A 26830-nucleotide genomic window follows, 5' to 3' on the forward strand; every position below is an offset into this window, starting at 1 on the left:
ACCTTGCCGGGTAAAATTTTTGGCGCTCCACGCATCGAATAAACTTTTTCCACGTGTCAGCGTCGTACTTTCGTAGATTTGAATTTCAAATTAAACGCTAAAACGTATGCTTTTATACTAACACATCATTCGTTTACCTCGCAGATAAATTGCTGTTGTAGTGTTCGTCGATTTGATCCATAATATGGATCCTCCTCTCACATTGGTCCACATCTGTGGGATGGACGTTTGAAGTTTCTATCGAAATGGACACTTTTTCGTAAAGAGTCGCAAATTTTGAGGTGTTTTCCCGGAAACAACTATAGTCCGTACTACATGGGAGTTAATTTTGTGTTGTACAACGTTGCAATAATTTTTAATCATCTTGTGTTTTGAAAAATGATAAGTAAGTTATGGGACCTGCATTCAAAAAGTTTATCGATGTATGAAAGAATCCTATTTTACGGAACACTCTTGTCTTTTCTAAAGATATGTGTATTGAAATATCATAGATTCGTTTATCATAGTTTGTTTATTCCACGCACAAAATCAATCGTTACAACTAAAAAGCATTACAATATCTTAAGCCCTAAACGTAGCCATTAGATGTCATTTATGGCTTCCACATTTTCAGCAAACCATCTTCGCTATACGTCGCCAGCAGATTCTGATGAGGGTGATGCGTCAATCCGATGACGTCCTTCTCGTGCACGTTCAAAGTTCGCTCCAGCTTACCGGAAGTGACCGAAAAACAGTACAACACCAAATCCTCTCCGGCGCAGTAAATGAATTCTCCCCGTGGCGAAATAGTCGCACAGATAAACGCACCACCTTCTCGTTTACCGGACGAGAATGATCGCACAATCTGTCCCTGCATATTCATGATTACTACCGTGTTGGATCGATTGCATACTACAAAGTGTTCCGGATTTTTCGGTAGCATGAGGACCGAATTGACTGCAAGGTCACTTCCAAGAGCTTTGAAGGTCGAAAGGCATTCCGTTGTTTTGAGAGACCAAATTTTGACTGATCCGTCCGAGGAAGCGCTAAGCACGTTATGGCCATCTGGTGAGAAAACTGCTTCGTTAACGAACGATGTATGGCCACGGAATTCTTTCAACATTTTGCCGGATTTCAGTCCATACAAACGAATCAAATGATCGAACGAAGCCGTTAGAATTTGGCTGTTATCTCGGGAGAACTGCAGACATGTGACTCCTTTAGAATGCGCCTTCTCGAAGCGACGCAAACACTGACCGGTCAACAGTTTCCAGACCTTGATCTGTCCATCCTGTGATCCCGTAGCCAACATTTCCGAATCACGTGAGAACGACATGGCCAAAACCGCCTGTTCCATCATCATGAAGTTATCCTGCGCTTGATACTTCAAATCCTTACGAATCTTTCCGGTCGTAAAGTTCCACACCTCGATGAATCCATCTACGCTTCCCGTGACCAAGTACTGACCATCCGGGGAAAACAAGGCACACTCCACGTGACTCTTCTGACCGAATTTGATCTGCCTGGACAGTTGCGTCGGGAACATTTCGTCCTCCTGGTCCCTGATGGCAGCCTTACCGCGGAACAAATCGATCGTTGTTCCGGGTGGTAGCAATCCCTGGTGCTGTTGCCACTTCAGTGCCTGCCCCAGCAAAGCCAATAACCTGGACGACGGAACCACCGAAACTTCCCCCGCCAGGGCAGTGGCAATGGCCGCTCTTCGTTTCTCCTTGCTACCACCTTCCGGATAAGCTTCCCTCGGATCGAAATAAGCCCTCTGCAGCATATTTTCCAGATGGATATACCGCTCGGCTTCCTGCTGCTTCAGCATAATCATCGGATCCGTCTGCCGGAGCAACGAACGGGCCGCTCCCAGTTCCCGCAATTCAATCAGTTCCAGCACAACCTGCTCGTACAAATCGATCAGCTTCTTATCCGGCAGTTTGAGCGATTGGATGGCCTTCAGCACCGTATCCCAGTGGCCATTGTGGATATCGGACACGAAACCTTCAACGCTGTCGACCGTATTCAGGGAAACTCCGGTCTCCTCCTGCAGCGTTTGCAGCGTCTTGTGCAAATTCGATTCCTTAAGGTACTGTTGGATCAGACGGATTACGCTGCGTGAGGGATTGGAGGGTGGATTGAAAATATCGATTCAAAAAAGGAACATTTTCTGCTTAAATACTCACTCAGCAGATTCGATTTCGATGGACATGGTCAAAATGTGTAAACTGGTGCAGCAGTTGAACTTTTTTTACTTATTTTACTGGATAGATTAGGCAAATTTAAAGGTTTTTACTTTTTTTACCGAAAGCAAGGAAAGCAATCAAACTTTTTACAACCCGGAGAAGCTGACGGATTGACAGACGAAAGCAAAACAATAATAAACCGAGAGCCCGGGGCTCATAATTTTGGCACGCAGCCAGTTACGAAACTACACGGAGAAATCAATGGACAGTAGAAGCATTAACCTAAGAATGCTAATGTCGCTACTGTTCGTGTTACCAACATCTAGTTTGCCACGCGCTGACAGCTTGAGTACCGGTCCTCAAAGTGTCAAATAAATTTTGAAATCATTCACTACAACATGGAATCGAACAAACGATGAAAAGATACCGTTAAAGGTGATTCTACTACTAATATTTCTATTCAATGGACCTATGCACGTGTTCACTAATTTGACGTTTGAGCGGTGCCGAATTCACTGGTTTCCATGGTCACATAAATAACACGGCACCGCTAAACCGTCAAATAGTGAACCCGTGCACAGGTTCATAGAAGTAATGAACTAACCTGCGATGACGTCACGCTGCAACTTCCAGCGGGAAGAAAACCTTTACTGCGGGCCGTGTGTACAGAAAATGAACGATTTCGCTGCACATTCATCCACTTCATGTTCATTCGGTGAACATTCCTTCACTGGATGTTGGTCCGGATGTCATTTTATGTAAACACGGCCCGCTTTTAGAGCGGGAAAGAAAAAGAAAATCGACAATAAAAGAAGACCGTGGATAAGTCCATAAATAAACCATAAGAAGGATGTCGCTGTCGGAACATCTGATGCTGATGACCACGGTATTTATAGAAAGGTACATTGATCTAAGCAGTCAGTGGATGCGGGGAATGATAAGCAGCGAGGGGGTAGAAAATGACAGTTGGCGAGATGGCTGGCTGGCTACTTCCTTTCCCCTCCGCTGATTGATCTCGTTTCCATGACACAATGATTATTTTATTATGTTTTCAATAACAAATTGAAAATGTGTGCTCTAGCAACGACAGATTACGAATAGAGAGGTTGGTAAGCGTATTTTCTGGTTTAAATCCATGTCTTATTTCAATTATCTAGAATGTCGTATTCTAGAATGTCGTGATTGTGCATTGAAACGAAATTCATTTTCAAAAAGGACCTACATGGACTAATTCTGTTACTGGTAATCTGATGTGAAATGGAAAATGTCAGCTTGTTTGAGCCATCAACTGGCCACTGTGCTTTACTCGGTTTTATTTCGAATGGAGAACGAAGTTTTGAGCTATGGAAGTGGTTATGATTGGTAACTAAACTATATTCTTCTTTGCAGACTATTCCTAGTAACGGTGAGAGACAAAACAGAGCATGAAAGTCGCTGAAATGGTGTCATATTTTGATCGTTTTTTGGAGTTGATCAAGTAACAATTTTCTAAATTCGTCAAAACTGATTTTTATTTGCAGATTATCTAAATGTTTTTGTTGTACCAGAATAAGCTACAAAATGTAATTGTTGTTCTTTGAGTCTTCGATTAAAATGTACAAAACTCAATTCTACCCACTTGCATGAACTGCAACAGCTGTAATATGCAAAAATGTATCATGAGGTTTAAATATTTTTTTAGTATGTAACCGTACATACACTGCCCATACTCGCACTACAATTCCATTGATATAGGAAATCTCATAGAATATGGGACTGTTTTTCGAGTATGGGCAGTGCAACCGGCGATTACAGTTACTGCAATGGACATAGGTGTACTATTGTGCCACAACTGTTTTCACATCATGTTACTGAGAGAAATAATTACATTACATGGGCTCATTCATTTATTTCATAACGCTAAAATTGGCTATTTTGGGCACCCACCCACCCCCTTGTAACGCTTTTTGTATGAATATTATTCAGTATTTGTATGGGCCGTAACATTGTTTGGACACCCACCCACCCCCTCTAGCGTTATGAAATTTGTGAATGGGCCCCATATTAAGGTCAGGTCTTTAATTGCATCAACATCGAATCAGCGTCTTGAAATGAAAATGTATGATCAACACTGAATAATTCAAAAAAGTAATTCGAAAACAGAATTCTCAAACTGTAGCTGATTGACAACAAACAAAGCGAAGTGGTTTAAGGGGAAACTTGTTGCTAGGATCTCAAGGCTTACTGACTTGATGAAGCATAACAAACCAGCCAGCTGTCTGATTTTTTTTTCCAATATTTTTTTTTTTTTTCTTCTAAGCAATGGGGGGATAATCTGCTCAACAGACGCCGTGTGGGGTTAGGGACCATTTACTACATGCAAGCAGTAAACAGGACTACACCCCCGACCCACTAAACCATTTCCATTGCCGCCAAACCCTTCGTCTCTCCGGGACCACCAAGAAGGCATTGCTTCGGAGAGGGGCTATTGCACATCGCATCCTCCAGGTTAGCTGCGTAGCCATGCAGCAACGAACATCGATGACACGCTTAGGGGGGTCCACCAAGGTAGCATGCTGGCGCTTTGCCAGCTTCCCAGGTGGTCCTCACCTCCCGTTGTCCGCTGAAAGCGGGCAGGGTCGACCACTACGCCCGCGCCCAGCTGCACCGCAGGTATCAAGAACTGATACTGCGGGCTTCGCAATTTGACCTACTGAAGGCTCAGGCCCTATCAGCTAGCACCAGCTGGGATTGCTGACGAAGGGGCCTCCACCTGCCCCGAACAACCAGAGGCTCGTATCCACCCAGTAGGCCGGCGCCACGACAGCAGCGCTACCAGGATGTTCTCCCCGCGGTCACTTAATCGCTGTAAGGGTCGATTTCGACCGTAGGGCACCGGTATGACCTACGTAGCCGACTGCGAACCCTTGGACCACCTGTTGTTTAGCGTCTGCACTAGCCACTCCTCGAGTCCACTCGCCACCTCCTTTGCAGTTCCGAGACGATGTGGGTGATAGCCGATGAAACGGCATTCCAGCCAAACTCGTCTTCACACATCCTCTGGACCAAATTGTCCGGAGTCGTGTCCCGACCGCATGTGGCTAACATGCGGTCACGCATTGTGCGGAAACGCGGGCACACGAACAAAACGTGTTCCGCCGTTTCCTCTAAACCTGCACAAACTGGACATTCGGGAGAACCCGCATGACCGAAACGGTGTAGATACTGTCTAAAGCAACCATGGCCCGAAAGGACCTGTGTCAGGTGGAATGTTAGTTCCCCATGGCGCCTATTGACCCAGATATCTAACCTCGGAATCAACCTGTGAGTCCACACTCCCTTGGTGGAATTGTCCCACGCACGCTGCCATTTGACCATGGAGGCCAGTCTGGCAGTCCTGCGTATGCCTCTTGTGCCGCGCATTTCGAAGCACTCTATGTCTTCCATGATAAGGATACCAATAGGCACCATACCGGTGATGACGCAGAGTGCATCGTGTGACACGGTACGGTACGCGCTCGCAACCCTCAGGCACATTAGCCTATAAGTACTCTCTAGCTTGCTACGGTAGCTCTTGGTACTTAAGGCCGTGCCCCAAGCCGGGCCACCATACCTCAGTATGGACGAGGCGACACTGGCCAGAAGCTTTCGCTTGCTGGCGTACACCGCAGAGCTATTGGACATCATCCGGGACAGTGCCACAATAGCTGTGGAGGCTCTCTTGCAGGCATAATCGACGTGGCTACCGAAGGTAAGCTTATCGTCGATCATCACCCCCAAGTGTTTGACGGAGCGCTTCGAAGTGATCGTGCAGTCGCCTACACTGATCACCGCTTGCTGCACCGACTTTCGGTTGTTGACAACAACCGCCTCAGTTTTGTGGTGAGCCAATTCCAGTTTCCTGGAGCTCATCCACTCCTCCACAATTGCGATCGAGTGGGCTGCAGTCAATTCCACTTCTTCGATCGATTCACCGTAGACCTCCAGCGTAATATCGTCGGCAAAGCCAACGATGACCACACCCGCCGGGAATTTTAATCTCAACACCTCGTCATACATGACATTCCATAACACCGGGCCCAGGATGGAACCTTGCGGGACTCCTGAGGTTATGTGAAAGCAATTCTGACCCACCTCTGTGTCATAGACTAATACCCGATTCTGGAAGTAACTTCCGAGAATCTTGTACAGGTACTCGGGTATCCCCAGACGCAGGAGCGCATCGGCAATAGCCGCCCAACTGGCACTATTAAATGCGTTCCTTACATCCAGAGTCACTACTGCGCAGTAGCGAATCCCCCTCCTCTTACGCTGGAGTGCTATCTCAGCGGTTTTCTTAACCGTCAGAATAGCGTCTACGGTGGACTTCCCTTTCCGGAAGCCGAACTGGTTGCTTGAGAGACCATTTACACTCTCAGTGTACCTCAACAGTCTGTTGAGGATGATCTTCTCGAGCACCTTCCCCGCCGTGTCAATCAAGCATATTGGTCTATACGCCGACGGGTCACCAGGTGGTTTCCCCGCCTTTGGCAATAGTACCAGGCTCTGCCTCTTCCACGCATCTGGAAATACTCCCTCGTCCAGGCATATCTGCATAGCAGATCTGAACATACCGGGAGCCTCCAAGATTGCGACTTTGAGGGCCAGGTTTGGAACTCCGTCCGGACCTGGTGCCTTCCCCATGCTTAGGGATTTTGCAATCCCTACAAGTTCCTCATCGGTTACTCTATCCTCATCGCCAGCCCCAATCCCCGGCTGTCCTACAAAAGGAGGCCATGGGCTAGGGTTGTGGCGCGGAAAGAGCCCCTCGATGATCCCCTCCAGCATCTGTGGAGATTGCTCCGTAGGAGCAATTGCACCTCTTGTCTTCGCCATAACGATCCTGTAGGCATCACCCCACGGGTTCACGTTGGCACTCTGACAGAGTCTCTCAAAGCAGGCCTTTTTGCTTGCCCTTATCTCGGACTTCAGCGCGACTTTGGCAGCGGTGAACACCGCCCGTCGTTCTTCACGCTCCTGCTCGGTACGTGCTCGCTGCATCCGCCTCCTGGCCCGTAGGCAGGCACGGCGCAGGTTCGCAATTGCTTGAGTCCACCAGTACGTCGGTGGTCTCCCATTTCTAGGGTGGACTTTCCTAGGCATGGTCGCATCGCACGCACGCGAAAGCACCGCTACCAGTTCGTCCCCGCTTAGGCCGAGTAGGTTACGCTCACGACGGAGCGCCTCCCTAAGTACTTCGTCATTGAAGTACGATGTCTTCCACCTACGAGGGCTTGGCCGTGACCTAGCCGCTTCCTCTACGCGCTGCCTGCTGTTGTTGTAGTCGATACTGTAGCGAACCGCCAGGTGGTCGCTGTGAGTGTAGGCATTGTCTACCCTCCAGTTCGAACTACTCGTTAGGCCAGGACTACAAAAAGTAACGTCGATAATCGACTCCGCTCCGTTTCGGCTGAAGGTACTTTTGGTACCAACATTAGCCAGATCGACATCTAGCACGGCCAGTGCCTCTAGCAGGATTTGACCTCGCTGGTTCGTGATGCGGCTTCCCCATTCCACGGCCCAGGCATTGAAGTCACCCGCTATTACTACTGGCCTTCGCCCTGTCAACACGGTCGTCATGCAGTCCAGCATCTGCGTGAACCGCTCGGTCGACCAACTCGGAGGCGCATAGCAGCTACAAAAGAGGACCCCGTTTACCTTGGCGATCACGAAGCCCTCGTAGGTAGTAGACACCAACTCCTGGACGGGGTATTTACCCGTCGTCCATATCGCCGCCATTTTTCCGGATCCATCCACGACCCAGTTGCCGTTGCCGGCGGGTACTCGGTATGGGTCCGATATGATGGCGATGTCCGTCCCCCACTCAGCAACTGCCTGGTACAGCAGTTGCTGAGCTGCGTCACAGTGGTTCAGGTTCAGCTGCGTTACCTGCACTGTGACTTTTCGTTAATGGCTCGTTTGAAGGTCGGGCACCTTGAGCCTCCCGTTGGATGATTGTTGTTCACGGACTTGCCGGAACAAATCAAGCACTTGGGAGGGTTCTTGCAGCCTAGTGCCTTATGACCTTCCTCACCACAACGCCTACACAACTTGGTCCTATCAGGGCCTTTACAGCCCCAGGACTTGTGTCCTGGTTCCCTACACCTAAAGCAGATCACCGGTTGCTCATGTATGTTCAGTGAGCATACTGACCAACCAACCTTGATCTTGCCTACCTTAGCGGACTTATTTGCGTCCGCCACAGGTAGGTGTACTAAGGCCACCTGAGTACAGGCTCAAACGCAATGATAGCGGAACGGCAACGGAATGCGGAACCGGTTCGTCAGCATGAACCACACTATCTCGACTGACCCATCAACGAATGAAAGTGAATCAACACCAAGTCGACAAGCATGTTGTAGTTCATGCTGGCGAACCGGTTCCGCATTCCGTTGCCGTTCCGCTATCATTGCGTTTGGGCCTTACCTGCCGGACCTTTCCGTAGCTGAACGGCAGCGGTGGGCACCTGAATCTCGCACTGTTGCCGCAGTGCTGTGACGAGCTCTTCTGCGTTGGTGATCTCGTCAAGGTTCATCACCTTCAGAGTCACTGACTGCGTCAGAGCCCTCACTTCGACACCCTCGCCAAGGACCTCTTCCGCCAAACTTTTGTAGGCGGCGCCCTTGCGCTCCTTGTCGCGCTTAAGCTCGAGAATCATTTCACCTGTACGAGTGCGTCTGACACTGCGTACGTCGGCTCCAAGATCTGCGAGCTTCGCGTCACTGCGCATCGCCTTCAGGACTTCCGAGTACTTGGACTCTTCCGTCTTGATGATGATCGCATCACCCTTTTCGCGCTTGGCACCTACCCTCCTACTTTTCTTAGGCCTGGTATCCCTGCGCTCCTGAACTTCCTGCTTCTCCTTCTTCTTCTTTCTCACTACGGTTGTCCAGGGGGCGTCCCCCCCCTGATCCGCCCTAACCTGTGGTGATTGAGGACCTCTCAAAGGTCGCAACCCCCTGTTCCCATCACTCCGTGAGGGGCCAGCCTTTTCGGGCCCACCCTTCTCGGCTTTCCGGGACGCCTGGCTGGGGTCCGATTTTCCGGCACTTCTGCCGGTTTTCGGGGTTAATATCCGCCTGGCCTTGCGAGCGCCGCCGGGTAGCTCCTCCCCTGACGGCTGCCTCGCGCGCTTCTGCGATTGCTTGTTGTAAGCATTCGCTTCCGCACTTTTGGGGCTACCCGCGAAGACGAAGGGCTCCGTCTGGGTAGACTTCGGCACCTTCAATTTCACGGGTTCTGCCGCAGCCACAGTCGCCATGGGTTCAGCATGGTTCTGCTTGGCCGCGAACATCGACTTACGAAGTCTGAACAGGGCCTGCTTGAGGTCCTTGCTGATGTTAGACTTCGAGGACGCAAAGTCAATTATGGAGTCGAGCTGCTGTGCAGCCACTTCCATCGCAGAGAGCCCATCTCTACTTTTATTGATGGCCCTCATCAACCACGCTCCATCCATAACCTCACCCGATGCGTTAGCCGGGGATGGAATATGGTTTCCAGCACTGGCACTACGTGCACTGCTGCCTCCTCCTGCTTCCGCTCTCCTCAACGGAGACCTAGCTAACCCACTTCTTGCGAAGGGGTTCGCTTCCCTACTACTGCTACTACCTGCACTACTACTATTATTTTGATTTTGGTTTAAGTTTGTATTCATGATTGGATCCCACGAGTAGCACGGGAAAAGAGGTCCACCACGCCAGAGCCCTGCATTAACGCGGTAAGGGACAAAATACTGTGAGGGGTGCCCAGGTGCCCCACAGGCTCCGTTAACGGCCGAACATCTTTTTCACCCCTTCGACCATTCATTCCTCAGCACGGTTTTTCGCATCACACCTTGAATTGGGGTTACCCCGTTTGGTGGACTCTTACCACCGGAACAGGTCGTCCGTAGTTCTACACTCAAGAAAATGGCTCCCTTGAATTAATGTGGATTTGCACATACGTTGCTTAAATTTCCAAAATCATTAGTTTTATATGTGCCATATACACACTATGATAGTAATAAATACCTACTATTTGCAGCACATATACGCCATTTGGAACGTATTCAAAGTATGTGCAATGTATACATTCTTCTGAAGCACATTGTGTTAAAACATGGCGTCAGTAAAAAGTTTTCGCGGTGGTGATCTAAATAAGCTGCATTTGTTCAGCGATATTTTGTTTGAATTGGAAGGTAATTATGGCTGAAAATTAACTCTATGATATTGTTATAACTTAATCTACTTTTATGCAGAGAATATTACAGCAATAAATGATAACCAGGACGATAACCGATTGATAAACTACCCACCTCACTGCCCACAGAGATGTGATGAGAATAAAGACCAAAACGAGTTGCCTCAACAAGCAATTTTTGGTTCGTCTGCTTCACCCGCTTATTATAATTTTTTTTATCATCCCGCATATTGAGGCTGTTGTAATATGTCTATTAATCTATACAATAAACCTTTCTTCTTTATTTTTGTTCATTATTGAATATAACAAGGAAAATCAAAAACGTTCATTAATATGATTTGTCCAATCAATATACTCCATTGAAGCCGCCCATGTAAAGTATGTGTCTGGGTTATGGATTGGATATGAAATGATGGTACTTTCAATGGAAATAAAGATTGACGACAATCCATTGATTTCGCACATACCCTTCATATGCAAACCCCCATTGCAAAAATCCATATGGGTTAGCACATGCATCAAATGAGGACATTATCTTGGGTGTATTCTATACGCCGGAACTACACGGCTAATATGGCGGAAGGCCCTATTTGACACATTGATCTACCTTCCTTTTAAATACCTTGCTGATGACGGAGAAAGTCGGGGCCAAGGTACCTAGAATGCTTTTAAATACCTTGGGCGGGGCTATGGACCTGTACACGAGTTTACGAATTTGACGTTTGAGCGGTGCCGAATTCACCTGTTGCCATGGTCACGTAAATAACACGGCACCGCTCAAACGTCAGATAGTGAACTCGTGCATCAGTCCATAGTGGTTATCACGCCCAATGCACAATGGTCCAGATAGCAAGTTTAGGCGGATATGAACTTTTCGACGTCATTTTGTGGTTTTAGAGTAGGGTTCATTCATTTATTTCATAACGCTAAAATTGGCCATTTTGGGCACCCACACACCCCCTTGTAACGCTTTTTGTATGAATGTTATTCAATTTTTGTATGGGCCGTAACATCGCTAGGGCACCCACCCACCCTCTATAGCGTTATGAAATTTGTGAATGGGCCCATATAGGTTGCTTCCCAGAAGTGTCTCGAAATTAGATGTACTACAATTCATACGAAAGGGATTTTTTTCTGCACTAATCGCAATAGTGTCCTATACGCCAACTTTTTTATGTTAATAGATAGCAAGTTGGTATATTCAGCAAAGTTGTAGCACATTGTTTATTTCATAACGCTAAAATTGGCTATTTTGGACACCCATCCACCCCCTTGCAACGCTTTTTGTATGAATATTATTCAGTTTTTATATGGGCCGTAACATCGTTTGGACAACCACCCTCCCTCTCCAGCGTTATGAAATTTGTGAATGGGCCCTTATATTCTACAACTTTGGTGAATATACCACGATTGTATTTCTTCTCGTTTTCTTATTTTCTTCTTCTTCTTCTTCCTGGCGTAACGTCTCAAAGAAGATTTTAATTTAAAATCATGCCGTATTAAAAGTCATAAATGGTAATATGTTGCAAGAGTTGAGAGGCATTAAATTTATTTATCTTGAGTCTTTGATTTATGTATAGCAATAATTATTACAGTAGTTAAAGTCGTATTGAAATCAGTCATAGTAACCATGTCAAAAAAATACAATTGGGTCCTAAAGCCCTGTCCCAATTTTAGTGCCAAACGCTTAAGTTTAGGCCAAAAACACATGTTTACTCAATTTTCTAATGTTTTTCGTTGGATTAAGCCCAAAAAAAATTTTATTACATTTTGTCACATCTTTTGGCTTAAACTCAAATTTTGGGTGTATTTTGTTTTCCGTGTCCCTTACGAAATGTCAGATAGGAACAACCCCAGTGGTCGAACTAAAACCCCTGTGGTGTTTTTGTCGACTAAGCGAACGTCAAACATGATCAAAAGTGTCAAGGTTCATTTATGGACCAAATTTTTAGATTAAAGTTTAAACATGATATAGCCATTATTTGAGCGGGAAAAATTGCTAAAGTAATTACAGTAACATGCTATTTCGTGTATTAAATAAAAACAAGATTTCGTTACAAATTTTAGGACCCAATTGTTAAAGATCAGTAGGCGTTGACGCGCAGAAGGTTGGTACAATCCCGAGCCGTAAATTTGACCCGTCTGTTCCGTTTCCGTGTGTGACCGTGAGTGAGTGACCCTGTCGGTGCGATCCCGAACCCGCCGTCTGCATATCTGGTACGTCTGTCCCGTTTCCCAGGTGAGCTACCCTGTTGGTGCGTTCCGAACCGTACATTTGACCCGTCTGTCCCGTTTCCCTACTGAGCAACCCTTTTAGCGTGATCTCGTGCCGTACATTTGGCCTGCCTGTCTCGATTCCGCGACCCTGTCGGTGTGATTCCGGGCCTGCCACCTGCATACCTAGCCGTTTGTCCCGTTTCCCAGGTAAGCAACCCTGTCGGCGAGATCCCGAGCCGTACATTTGATCCGTCTGTCCCGTTTCCCTAGTGAGCGACCCTGTCAGAGTGATCCCGAGCCGTACATTTAGTCCTTCCCATCATGGAAATGCCACGTCGTGAACTGGCATTCCTCATTATTTATCAGCTCTAGCATATTTTGTTAAGCTCCATGCGTTGTGTACTGTCCTTCCTCGTATGAAAGGTAAACATTCGAAAAACATACAAGTGTGAGTGGAATTTGATACTGCAGTATAAATTATGCTCCCGATAAGGAGGCACAACTTGATCTGTCAAATCCCGTAGTGTAAAAGTGGGACGTCGCCCATCTGCATAAATAGGTAAGTACACTGAAATGAATTTTATTTAAGAAACTACTGAATCCATGGTAAAATTAAGAACTGCACCAACGATTTTCAACCGACTACAATAATCTGTTAACTCAACCAAAACATAGTCAACATCACTACACAAGAAAATTTCTTCTGTTGATTTAACCAGAGTTGTAGTATTTTTGACTAGAAACATTCTTGATTTGAGAAGTTTAGCATCATACTTTTGACCACACTGTGTTGTACGGTGAACATTACCCATAAAATGAGTGTGTACACTTTTCAGCGATTACTTTGATTACTTTACCCTTATTTGGGTAGACTGATCTTAGCGTGTGTGTTTGTTTCGGTCGGGGTATTTGGCTGCGTTCTATAGAAAATTTAAATTTCACATACGCCCTTTCGAAAACTACGGAAGCGGCGCCGTCACAAATTTTCCCTCAACCTGTCAAATTCCCTGAAAACGCTTGCGTGCCGGACCGTCTCAAACATTTTTGCTGGCTAAACTTTTACCGTTTTATTTGGTATTTTCGATCAATTGTACGGAAATTTTACTCTGCAAACCAGCCGGAATCAGTGCTGTACCGATTGCATCAGTTTGCGAACCGTTTTGAATGAAGGTAAGTGTAAAAATCGACTTCGCTTCCCCCAATGGCGCATCTTACAAGTGAGGAAACCATTTTGCCTCCATTCTTCCCATCCCCTGTTTTCGGACAGCAGTAGATTTTCTAGCAGTCAGCCATATTTCTAACCGAAAGCGCTCCTAAGAAAAGATGAAGCTGAATCGAAAGCTGCTGATCTACGTGGAGAACATTTCCCCGACCAGCAGCGAGCAGAACCTGCAGGCTTACCTGGAGAAGTTTGCCCCGGTCCAGGGTGTGTACTTTTTGCGGGAAAAGCAATGCACCAAGCGGTCGATTGCGGCCTTCCTGCGGGTTGCGAACGAAACCGACCGGGACTGCATTATGCTGCGGAACCAGCAGAACTACCGCGGAAAACGGCTGTTTATGCTGCGGGCCGATCAGCCGCATGACTACCAGGCCGAGCAAACCATTATCGTGCGGAATATTACCAACAGTGAGTATTATATTTCTTTTTTATTACAAAATTGTGAGGAAGTAGTGAAGTGCCAATGTATTGTCTATTCCAACAACATTGCACTATGAACAGGACAAACCTCCTGTCAGTTATTGGTCTAATCTTGGTTCACAAAACGCCTATCAGGTTACTACAATGTCGTAGTTGGTAGAGCAAAAGTGATTTTTATTAGAAAATATCGAGTAATGAGGTTTCTGAGAAAAAAAAAATAAAATGATTACAACAGTAGACTCCGACAGACAAGGACGGAGATGGAAATTTATGGTTTCTGATAGGAATAGACAGAAATCATCAAGAGAAAGGTCTCTGATGGACAAAGGCACCTAAAACTAGATTCTGACGGAAATTGGGCAGAATTCTTCGAACAAAACTGGCCACTGCTTAGACAATGTAATCTAATCCTAAAACTGTTTTTCCTTGATTTCAACAAACGTTTGTATAAACAGCAAGTTATCGAACACAATAGCTAACAATATATACAAATAAAACGTTTATAAATGAGAAATGGAAATCTTGTTTTGGGAGATGGAAGAAGAAATAGATTGAAATAACAAACATGATCGGCAAGCTGATTCTTGAAGTTTTTAAGACACTAAGCTTGTTGTACAGGAAAGCATGATTTTGTTTTGTTTGATTAATAGCTATAACAAGCCACTGCAATATGCATAAAGTTTGAATTTTCAGCAACTCTTGATAAAGATATAAAGCCAATTTTGTTCAATGTAGAAAAAACTGAAGCGTCCTTGAAAAAAAAAATCAAGTCTGAAAGCAATACATTGATGAAGGGTAACGTAACATGAGTGAAGGTTCTTTTTTGGCTCGGACGCCCAAATGAACAGAATTGTTCTCTAATCCTGAGAATGGATTTTCATTATGCAATATAAAACATATATAAAACACTGAATGCATAGGTTCTAACCAAGAATAAAAAATCAGGATTATTCTTTGAACTCACTTCCATTGGATTAACATTAACCTTCTCATATAATCAGGGCTGGTAGCAAGTCACTTTTTAGTGACTTGGTCACTTTTTTCATCCTGGTCACTTAAAAGTCACTATTTCCAACAAAAAGTCACTAAAGTCACTTTTTTCAGACAAATGGTCACTAAAGTCACTATTTTCGTGATCTGATGAAAATTACATTTAAGGCTGGTTGAGCTTTTCAAACTCCATCAACAAGAAATAAATTTTAGTAATATATAAAGACAAATATAGTGTGATTGGGAAATGAAAGTGTCAAGAAAAATAGAGACTCCTGGCTAGCTGGAAGAATTCAGGTAAATATTTCGTAGACTTTTTTCATGAAAATGTTAACATGTTTCCGAGAAAATTATGTAGAATATTCTGGCAAACTTCACCAAACTTAGGACAACTTCACCGGTGGACAAAATCACACGTTCGGTCCAAATTTTTGGACCAAAGTAAAAAAAGGAGCTTGCACCGGAGTTGCAAATGAAGTTCTAATTTTATTTTTATTAATTTTTTGGTTTATTTTATGGAACAGGCTAACTGTCTGGTCCATTTTTTGTTGGATTTGGACCAAGATTTGAGCTGTTCCAAATATGGTTTGACATATGTTTGTTTATCAGTTCGGATTTTTGTCTCTGAAATAGCTTTGTAGTCTAGGAAGTGAGGGTGCAAAAGTTGAGTGTTTTAAGAAGGAAAGCGAACATCAGGCTATTTCTCAGGGGAATCCTTTAGAAATTCGTCCAGGAATTCCACCAATAATTTCTACGAGAATACATCTAAAAATTCCTCAAAGAAGTTCTCCAACGGAATCCTCCTTGTTCCGATGGGTCTAACAAAATTTCCACCATGGTCACCATGGGTCTAACAAAATTTCCATGGATTCCTACCAGCAGTTCCCCCTTGAATTTCGTACGGGGACATCTTTCAGGAATTCATCCGGGGTTTTCCTCCACGAATCCCTTCGGGTATTTCCATCAGAATTTTTTTCGTCGATTTTGTCCAAAACTTTTCTGGGGATTTCCTTCAGAAAATTCTATAAGGATTTCCGCCAGAAAATCCTTTGGGAATTCCTCCGGGGATTTTTTGCAGAAATTCCTGCGGGGGTTTGCTCCAGGAATTTCTTTGGGGATTTCATTATGAAAATCCTCCATGCATTTCCTTTAAAAGTTGCTTCGTGGATTTTTTCAGAGAATTCATCCGGAGATATCCTCCAGGAGTTTCTCTGGGGATATGAACCAGGAATATCCCCGGACCTTCCTTCAGGAATTCTTCCGGAGATTTTCATCTGGAATTCCTCAAGGAATTTCATCCAGGGATTGCTCAGGGGATTTTAAGGAATCCTCCGTGAACTCCTCCAGAGATTTGCTCCAGGAATTCCACCGAGAGTTTTATTCAGGGATTGCCTCTAAGAATTTGTTTCTAAGAAATCCTTCGGGAATTTTCTCCAGAAGTTTCTCAGAGGCTTTCCAATAGCAATACCTCCGGGGATTTCGTCCAGGAATTCTTCTACAAATTGCTTTAGGAATTCAGTCAGAGAATTTATCCGTGGATTTCCTTCAGCAATTTCTTTGGGGATTTGCACCACGATTTTTTTCCGGGGATTTCGTCCAGGAATTCCTCTGGAGATTTCCTCCAGAAGAAACAATATTTAAACTGAATTTCCGACCAAAACATTTTAATAAACTTAAGCGAAAACCAGAACAAATACTCGACAGACCGACTGAATAAATTACTAGTGAACCTTCTATTGTAATCTGCAACTATATAAGGAATCTTCAATCTGCTTTTTGAAGGATCCTCATCAAACTCCTCTGGAAGATTAGCCAGAGACGGTTTGGAAAATAACCAAAAAAAAAACAAAGAGTTTGGCAAAAACTCGTCCAGAACTTCAAATATGAGTAATAATTTACCTAGAAATCGTTTTAGAAATTTCAATCGATAAAATATACATTTTTTCCATTCATTAACCCTTGCTATCGTTTTTACTTGGCTTTGGTCAACTATTTTTGAACAAAAACACGTTTTTATATTGCACATTAAAATTGTCGAGTTCTAGGCTATTACAGCCTGTTCGTCGTGTACATTTAAACTTCAAAACCTTACAAACGTTTCTATAATGAATGTTTGAACATTGTTAGACAATAATGATTCGTTAAAAGTCAATGGCAATTCCCTAAAATCAAATATACCTGTTCATGAATTTCAGCAACACATATGCAGTTTAAATCGTTTTCTGTTTGTTCATAATCTAAGTACCGAATTAACGGATTAAAGTTGATTTGACCGCTTTTAATCTGATTAATGGTTTGCATGAGGCACCGCTCAAATTAGCGGGGGTGCACGGTATGCAAAATTTGTCATTTTCAGGGTCGTAGAACAGATAAAACCCGTAACCTCACGAGTTTTACGATATGATTGTTTCCAGAAATTCATTTATTGGAACGTTCAGTTGAAATGTAGATATTAGTGTAATAAGTGTTTATCTAGAAGAAAGGGTTTAATTTCACATAAATTCTGTCACAAATTTTACCTTAGTTTCTATTTTCTGCTTGTTTTGAATTTTTGATCCGTCCAGGTTTTTTTTTTCACAAGGTTCTGAAATTCATCCTATTTTTTAGAAAGAAGTTAAATCTGAAATGCACCATCTTTTCGAGCAATAAAGTCTTATCCTGGGCAGATAAATGTTAAGAAACATTTCCAATAATTACTGCTGTTCTCTACATTCTAAATTTACCCAATATGTGCATTCGTAAATATCGATATAGAACGTATTTTCGTTTCTGGTCTATCTTATGACTAATACCTCTTATTTTTTGAAGTCACTTTTAGGTCACTTTTTTGGTCACTATTTCGATCATTTTGGTCACTAAAGTCACTATTATTTTGCCCTCTGACTGCTACCAGCCCTGTATAATGTAAGCTGAGATCATCTCGTCTCGACTCATCTGACTTGCAGAATGAGGCTGATAGCAACTTTCAGTGCAAATGTAATGGTATTGAATGATCGTCCGATACTAACGGAGTAGATCTAATGAACAAAATCCAGTCAATTTCGTGGCTTTTAGAACAGTGCTACCGTGCCAGTACCATATTATAGACAGCGCCATATTCTGAACGGTTCGTTCCTAATGTTGAACATTCATTGTTTTTACATCCAAAATAGTAAACTATCAGTTCGAAACCTGATTCATTGTAATGTTTCAAAACTAAAATACATGGTTAAGTTGTTTTTTCAACAAATATTATACGTAAAGTTCGTTTGCTGTCCATAATAAGGAACAATGTGTGTTCATAATTGGGATTGATGTATATGGCGTCCATAATTAGGGACACACATGCGTCAGACTAACATATGATTTTTAAAATAATTGATAATTGATGGACGTTTTATTTTAATCTACACGTTTATTTAGATATTTGCCAAATGCAATGGCAAGACAAACCAATATCCCAGCTGTTGAAATCCCTTATAATTTAGGTTATTCAAATTGGATTTTCTTAACCGTTCAGAATATGGTGTTAGAGAGGTCTGTAGCCTTGAGGTTACGCTTTTGCTTCATAAGCGGAAAATCATGGGTTCGATTCCCAGCCCCTCCACAAAAAACCCGTCCAGCCACCAGAAGACGCCTCACGGAGAACCGTGCTTTGGGGAGCACATCCATTCTCCGTCAGTATCAGATGGTGACTGAGACAAACTGACCCTCTTCGCAGGCAACTAGCCTCACTAACAGAATATAGTGTTTGCACGGTATCGTTTTGATTCGTATTACGGACACTTAAGGCCTTAGTGAAGTATAACTCAGCATAGAGCATACCAAATAAATCATTCTGTATGATTTCTCAGCTTTAACTAGCTTCGGAAACCCTTAACTTTCAAATGGTTGGTAAAGAATACGCTTCCGCAACTTGAATAATTTTAAATCAATCGAAACCTGTGGCCTTTTCATGTTTTTTTTTCCGGACGCTTCCTCACTTTTGCCTCATATTCCGGACACTTTGATTCGAATTCCGGACAGCTCATGGAAATCATTAATAGAAAAGTCAAACCATCAGTTGAAGTCGTCAAACCACTAAAGAGACGTCTAAGGCAGTTGGACATTAAAAATTTGCATAGATTTTTATGGAAAAAGCTTACTAAAACGAGCCTTGAAAGTGAGAACTTTCGAACAGCAAAAATTTAAATATTTCGTGTGAAATGTTTCCTATACAAAGTCGCGTGTCCGGAATTTGAAGCTGTCCGTAATATGATTCAAAACGGTATGTGAATCGCAAGTCAGTCCCATCTGTAAAAAGTAGGCATTGAGAAAATGGGCTGTGAAGTTTCCGAACTCGTTTTCCATACAAATATTTAAAAAATTCCAGAAGATTGGAACATGTTCAGATCCTCATGAAAATTTCACAATTTGTTTTTAAATATAATATCTTTACGAGAAAAATATGAAGAAGAGAACACTTTTCATTTTTGTGGTATACTGTGTGGGAATCTATAGTTGGACTGATATGCGGTTACTTTTCATTATGGGACAATTTGACTTGCTGTTTTTTCCTTTTTTTTCGAACAATTCTTATTATCTCATAGTGAAAGAGCATTGGAAGATATGTTGAAAACTGAACTCAATTCAATTTAGATAAAAATGCAGATGGGACTGACTTGCGATTCACGGCAGTATAGATATTGGACAATAATATTAAATGGTTTGGGTACAGGATACGGGATTTCTCGCATGGATGTTTGTAGTATTATAGTACGTTGTAAAATACATTCAAGTACATTTAATATTAGGACCATTCCATTTTCATCTAGAGCTTTTCTGAAACCAGAGCAATAAATTTCATATGAGAGTCTGAATTGAAAAAGTTGCGTTACCTGAATAAATCAGGAAGAAATATTGCTAAGAACTAGTAATGCATTGAACCAATTATGACCAAAATAAGCTTATAGTGTACATTAACTAGAATACGAGGAGGAAAAGGCAGTAATGTGAGGAAGTAATAAAGTGTAAAAATATAATTTATTAAAACAACATTGCTCTATAAGTGGGTTTAGAGAATCAGTATGGAAATCAAGAAACAAACTCTATGTCAGTTATTGGTCCAATCTTGGCTCGTGAACACGCATGTCAAGTTACTACATCATCTTCAATTAAGGCAATTGAAATTCACAAATGCCGAATCATAACATTGTGCTTTTACGTGATTTTTTTATTTATAGGCTACAAAATAACTTCAAAAGCCTGGCCTGTTGTGTGTTGGCACGGTGTGGGACTCACGTTAGGCGTGCTTAACCCTCTAATACCCAAAATTTTATTTTTGATCTAAATATCATTTTTCGTTATCTAAAATCGTTCTAAACACGTTTTAAATTCGTGAATTTATGAATTTTGGTTTATGATTTTTATAATTTTTATTTTTGAACATCCTTACCCTTCTTCATTTTTTCTTGGATCCACTCCTGGTTATTGATTTTTGGCAATAATAAAAATTTAAGTTCTAGCGGAACTTTTGAAAATATTTAATTTTAATTTTTTTCTGGGGCATATTTTATTTTCCGTTTAACATAGGAAAACACAGCTTTGAAAATATTTCAATACCACCAAGCTTTTCTTATGTGATAAGTTGATGGTAGAAAAATATAAAAGGTACCATGACCTCACAGCTATGGATCAAGTAGTGTTGAGTCCAACCTATAAAATTTAATAAAATAAGGCTGATACAAATATTAATTTTCTTTTATGATTCGTAATTTTTTTGACATCAGTTAGTTTTTTTTTAATTTTTAGAGTAAAAACCAGGTAAAATAATGATCTAGATGACGATTGGAAAATGTTTAACAACTATCGTTAAAAATAAAAATTCGAAAAAATAACTTTTTTTTTCATTTTTAATTTGTTGTTCCTTATTTATTTTTATCCCCCCCCTCGTACCTTCCAAGTGGTCTCGGACATAAAAGAAAATTAATATTTGTATCAGCCTAACATAGAAAACATAAAATTTCAATGTAAAAACACGAATTGAATCGTTTTAAATTGGAACTCCGGTTAGTAAACTATTTTGAGTGTAATATTTACTTAGTAATGCATACAAATTAAAAATTCTATCAGTTTCTGAAAACCATATTATGGATCAATTTTCATATTATGGATCAAATTGTGACATATTACGGATCAGTGCGCAAAATCAAGAGATTTTCAACTCAATGCATGTGTATAGCATGATTTGATGAAAGTGAAAGGTGCTTTTCAGTTAGTTTACAGTTTACAGTAGGGGGTTTCAATGCTATGACCATTCAACCATGATAATTGTGCTTGTTTGGAAGCATATTTCATTGCTGCTCAAGATTTATGTTTTTTGGAGATTTTTTTGGTGATACTGCATTGCAGTAACTAAAACATGAACTGTTTTTGCTCCTCACCAAGTTTTTCACCCATTTCTGTTTGCTAAAAATGAAATGTTCATTAATTGATGTTTTATGAGTTTTATCCTTAGTGTTATTGCTTAAAAATGTCGAATCCAATGCTTAAAATGACAGATCTACATTATTTTCAAGTGATCCATAACCGTGGTAAACAATCATTTCCTGGACCATATTATGGATCACTAGTTAGAACTGCTAATATTAAAATTTTAGAATCAACACTCACGAAAATGTTTTCCAATGATGAATTCATACTGAATCTGAATCGAGTGAGCAGTATTTAGCGGACTTTGGGGCAAGTGTGCCACCCCTACTTTTTATAAAAACTACAATATATATCTTCTCTTTGAGCGTAACAATATGTTCCCTTATGATCAAAATATGATGAAAATTGCTATATTTTTCACGTAGGGGGAGATCCCCCAGTGCCGGACAGCACCCAATACCGGACAAAGTCGAAACATTGAGAAATTATGGTCCAATCAAGATGGTGTATTAGTAGAAAAGAAAGCTATCGTGTAGACTAATGTTTGCGTAGAGTAACACATCCTTGAAATATGCATGCCTTTTTAAAAAAGTAGAAAAGTTTGAAAATCTTGAAAAAATTGACGTATTCTCTTAATATTAAGCCTATTTAGTAATTATTTTGAATATGAAAATATACTTTGGATCACGCAAACATGATCGAACATAATCCTAATTTGATAGTATGAATGTATTTTGTACCATAATTGAACTAAATATGGACAAATTACAATTTTCGTTAAGCACCTCCTGTCCCTCAGTTTCGGACAGCTTGATTTGTTGTATGATATCTTTGTAATTATTGAGTCAGTGTCTCAAAATACTTTCATTTCTCACGGGTTCCTTCGATCATGGTATCAAACATGCAATAAAATTAAGAAGAATGAACATTCAGAACAACATCGTAAAATGTGCTATTTTTCATAATATATGGAAGAGGTTTTTGATAGGCATCTTGCAAACTAAGAAAAACTCAAATTATTCTTGTAAATGTTGCAAATGCATTGAATTGGTTATTATAAACTATTCCTATAGTGTACACATTCAATGATGTTCAAATTTGCAGAATTCGAGGCATTTCCAGATCGTGTCCGGTATTGGGTGCCACCTTTCAAGATCGATCAATTTGGTACTAAAATACATCATCAAAATGCATTGTCAAAATTCATATTTATATTTTCAAATTTATTTTTGTACACTATAAAAATGATAATATTCATCATAAATGGGTAACACGAGCTCATAAAATCAATAGTTTTCGAATTATGAATTTAGCGGCTTAAGTGTCCGGTACTGGGGGATCTCCCCCTATTTACATCGACTTGTGCAAAGACAACCAAGTTTGAGTGTTTTTTTTTAAGATTTCGTTGTTTCTAAATAGCATTGAGTTCAATCCATAGTCAAGCATTATTGCTTAGTTCAATGTACAGTCGACTCTCCACATCTCGATGTTCTACATCTCGATATCTCTCCCTATGTCGATGATTTCATAAGTCCCTTCAGTCTGCATATATTTTCACTCTCCATATCTCGATATCCTCCTTATCTCGATATCTCCATATCTCGATGTGTTTCTGTTGATTGTTTGTTCTAAATTTTCTCTCCGTATGTCGATATGACCAATATCTAAGGTTACTAGACCAAAGTTTTGGGATTCAAAACAAATTAGGAGCGCAAAATGACGTGTGTTTGTGTATTACTTTCTTGGCAACGGTGTGTTTTTTAATCTAGTATTCATCAAACATTTGTTCTCTGTCTCAATCTCTCCCTATCTCGATGGTCCCTTCGATATCGAGATGTGGAGAGGCAACTGTATTTTCGTCGAGATCTCAAACAATAGAAACGTTTGAAAACTACACTCAAGAAAATGGACTGTCGATAAACATAGGAACCCCTTATGAAAATTCGCCACAAAGAATCGGGTGTAAATTCATAAATTTGCCTTATGAAACCGAAATTTGAATACAAAAATAGTTTTCGCGGCAACCTGGAATCGAACCAAGGACCTTGCCATCGATAGGCTCGTGCGTACACCCCGCGCCTATCAACGCCTTGGTGTGGTGATGCTAAAACGATACATAAAGCGTTCGTATTGCGATAATCGTTCCATCTTTTATAAGGCAAAATGTATGAATTTCGATAGTCCAGTTCGCTGCGTGTACATTGCGCTGAAAAGGGGAGGTAAGTTGCAAAAATTAGTTGAAAACAAGAACGAAAACCGGTTCCAAAAATGGCCGTTTGATAACCTTCAATAATTATGACCACCGCATCAGGCCCGCATGTTCATTTTATGCGGCCCGCGGAGGGTTTGAAGATTCTTCTCGTATTTGGCCCGTTGACTCCATAAACTTTAAATTAGAATATATTAAGGCTAACTATTTGAATTCTCTGTTTAGCTTTGAACTAATATTTCAACAGGATTCCACAGGATTGTACAGGATTTTCATCGAATTCAATATGTTGTTTTTTTTTTTAATCCTGGCCAATGTTGAAATGAATTCCTGGACAGCATTTCTTCAGCATATGCGACGCGATTCTGAAAGAATTTTGTACTTGTAAAATTCAGGACACATTTCTCACTTAATTCTGACCAAGATTTTCGCCACTTATGCAGCATTTAGGGTCACGAATCTCACAAGATCCTTTCTATGTAGGATTTCGAATAATACTAGGTGGTATTGTGGCAGAATTCTAAGTATGATTATTAGAAAATTTTCACAAGCTGCAAAATTTCTGAATAGACTTTTCAAAATATCGTGTGAAAATTATCGCATAATTTTGAAAGAGACTCTCTAAATATCCATCAGAAAGATAAGTATCATTTATTTGGTTTTTGATTTCGAAAAACAATGTGCTTCATTTACTGACTTTTTTGAGGAGCCCGTAGCCGTGAGGTTACGCATTTCGCTTCATAAGCGGAAGGTCATGGGTTCGACTCCCAGCCCCACCACAAAAAAAAACCGTCCCGCCACCAGAAGACGCCGCACGGAGAACCTTTGCTTTGGGAAGCACCATCCTCCGTCAGTATCAGATGGTGACTGAGACAAACTGACCCTCTTCGAAGGCGGCTAGCTTCAAACGACTCAGGAACACGGCAAAATGAACAGCCGCAAGAGCAATTTGGACCAACAGCAGAGCGCTCTCCTACCTGCTCAGTGTGAGAGTAAAAGAGCAGAAAAGAGTGATGTAAATATAGAATAGTTAAAAATATAACCTGTATCGATAAAGAAGAACTATGATTCCAGCACAGTGGCGGCCATGAGCACAGAGTGCTTTTCAAATAAACATAAGGAATAAAAAAAAATTACTGACTTTTGTCAAATTTCAAGCGAATATATGGGGCATTTGAAGAAAATGACCCGCCACACAAGTACGTCATTAAGTACGTCATGCTATTAGGGGGAAGCGGGTGTTCTGCAGATGTGACGATTCATACATTTGTTTAAGATTCCATATAAAAAGTATGACATAGGGCGGATGGTTGAGGTTGTTGTAGAAAATGGTATGTGTTTGCGTCACGTACCTCAAGGACACCTCCTATTGAATACATTTTACTAAACCAACCATTACCCCCACCTGCCTCCTGACGTGATTTATCAAAGCTCCCTTGAAACATTAGGAGATGTCCATAAATTGCGCTAAATTCTACCATTTTCAACGCCTCTTTACCTTGCCCACATTTTTTATATGGAAAGTGCAAAAATTTTATATTAATCGCTGTGTTTTCCTGAACCTTCTCCTCTCTCTCTAAAACGTTAATTTAACTTATGGATGGTACTTTACATCTGATTACATAAAGCATTGCGCTGTCCTAAGCACCATACACATTTCTTTTCCTATTTTCGATTCAACATTGTGTTCAGCAAATAATAAGGAACATTGTGTGTTTAACTTGACGCACAAGATTTTCATACAAAAATATGTCCTAACCCTTAAAAATAGAAAAATTTCGACGTCAATTCATGAGTAAAAGAATATACCTTACTGTTATTGATGATACTGTTGTAAAACAGCACAATATTTTCACGAAAATTGATTAACAATATTTAGCACATTCACTAAGGAATAAAAAAATTGACGCACTCGTCAAATAAATTTTATTTTTTATTTATTTATAATTCATATTAAACTTTTTTCGATTGGAATCCCTGACCACCGGGAAAATAATTTTGAACGAACATCTTCAAACTCTAAATCTACCACCAAAGATTAATTGTAGAAAGTTGTTATGGTCGATGAAATTGCTCTGAGGTATCTGTAATTTTAGACAAATAACTTTCAAACATTAATTATTCAATTTCTTGTAGAAATAGTCTACTTTGCTACACCATTCTTCTTAGAAGTGTTTCACTTTTGTCATTGATTAGCAATGTTTAGCAATATTTTATGATTTTCTTTCTCTTACTATCAGGGCTTGCATTTTTCTGTAACTTATTTGACTCGAAATTTTAATTCAGAATTCTTGCAGAAGGTTTACGCACTCAAACATATAAATCATTTTTTTTTCAGTTACCTAATAATACATCAATAAATTCGAATATTCTTGTAAAAAATCCCCCTATTTGTAAGAGCTTCTAATGTGTCATTAGTTATCTAATTGAACTTTAAGGAACTCTTCATTTTTATCAAGAAAAAGTAATCGGAAGATGAGGAATTCATATCACTTCAATTGGAGTAGTAAGATACATGAAATGAGGCATATTGTTGATAAATATGGGCTTGGTAGATCGAAGTGAGTCAAGAGTGCCAAGAATAGAAACCGTCATGTTAGCACAATTGAGGGGGTCAGAAGCAAAGATGTGTAAGTGACAAAAACCTAGTTTAGAGAAAATCGACAGAAAAAAATCTTGTACGTATTATATTGTTTTCCTTATTAGCATTAGCATTAGCATTAAGCATTTCGCACACATTCGAGGGTGGTACAGTCCTAGACAATTGAATTAGGGTAGTCTCCTTCCCGTCCGTTACCAAACTCAGAGATTTGGGACTAACCTCTAACTCTTAGACAAGATTGACGCATCCTCCAATAATCGAGAGCTGTCCTGGCCACGTCCTTGCGAAAGCTTGGGAATGGGAAAGGATGATTGATTGAACACCTACTTAAGAAAGATGCAGAGAACTCTACGACCTCTCATAGATGTTACGGGATGTTGTGGAATGTTGATGAAAAGGGTAGTGCCAAAGGATACGTT

The 26830-nt window shown here is 41.3% G+C and overlaps 2 protein-coding genes across 2 annotated transcripts in view; one reads left to right on the forward strand and one right to left on the reverse strand.

Annotated features, from left to right (window-relative positions):
• Positions 1–492: 492 nt before the first annotated feature.
• LOC5574049 (WD40 repeat-containing protein SMU1) lies at positions 493–2360 on the reverse strand. The gene is made up of 2 exons (XM_001654977.2): positions 2169–2360; positions 493–2096 (listed from the first exon to the last, which is right to left on the reverse strand). Exons 1-2 carry the CDS (start codon positions 2192–2194, stop codon positions 593–595), a joined length of 1530 nt encoding a protein of 509 aa, XP_001655027.1. The 5' UTR covers positions 2195–2360; the 3' UTR covers positions 493–592.
• Positions 2361–13559: 11199 nt separating this feature from the next.
• Positions 13560–26830, forward strand: part of LOC5574048 — an 81125-nt gene continuing 67854 nt past the window's right edge. The window contains exons 1-2 of the mRNA XM_021857592.1: positions 13560–13751; positions 13852–14208. Of these exons, the coding sequence (XP_021713284.1) occupies positions 13905–14208 (304 nt within the window). The 5' untranslated portion in view covers positions 13560–13751; positions 13852–13904. The remainder of the gene's footprint in view (positions 13752–13851; positions 14209–26830) is intronic.

This window comes from Aedes aegypti, chromosome 1 (assembly GCF_002204515.2).
Source record: "Aedes aegypti strain LVP_AGWG chromosome 1, AaegL5.0 Primary Assembly, whole genome shotgun sequence".
NCBI classification, from domain to species: Eukaryota; Metazoa; Arthropoda; class Insecta; order Diptera; family Culicidae; genus Aedes; species Aedes aegypti.

What these genes read in the sequence shown, in the direction of transcription:
- LOC5574049 (XM_001654977.2), bottom strand. Translation starts at nt 2,194, where the DNA reads ATGTCCATCGAAATCGAATCTGCTGA. An exon ending in ATCGAAATCGAATCTGCTGA is followed by an intron (nt 2,097 to 2,168) that starts GTGAGTATTTAA and finishes TCCCTCACGCAG; the next exon opens with CGTAATCCGTCTGATCCAAC.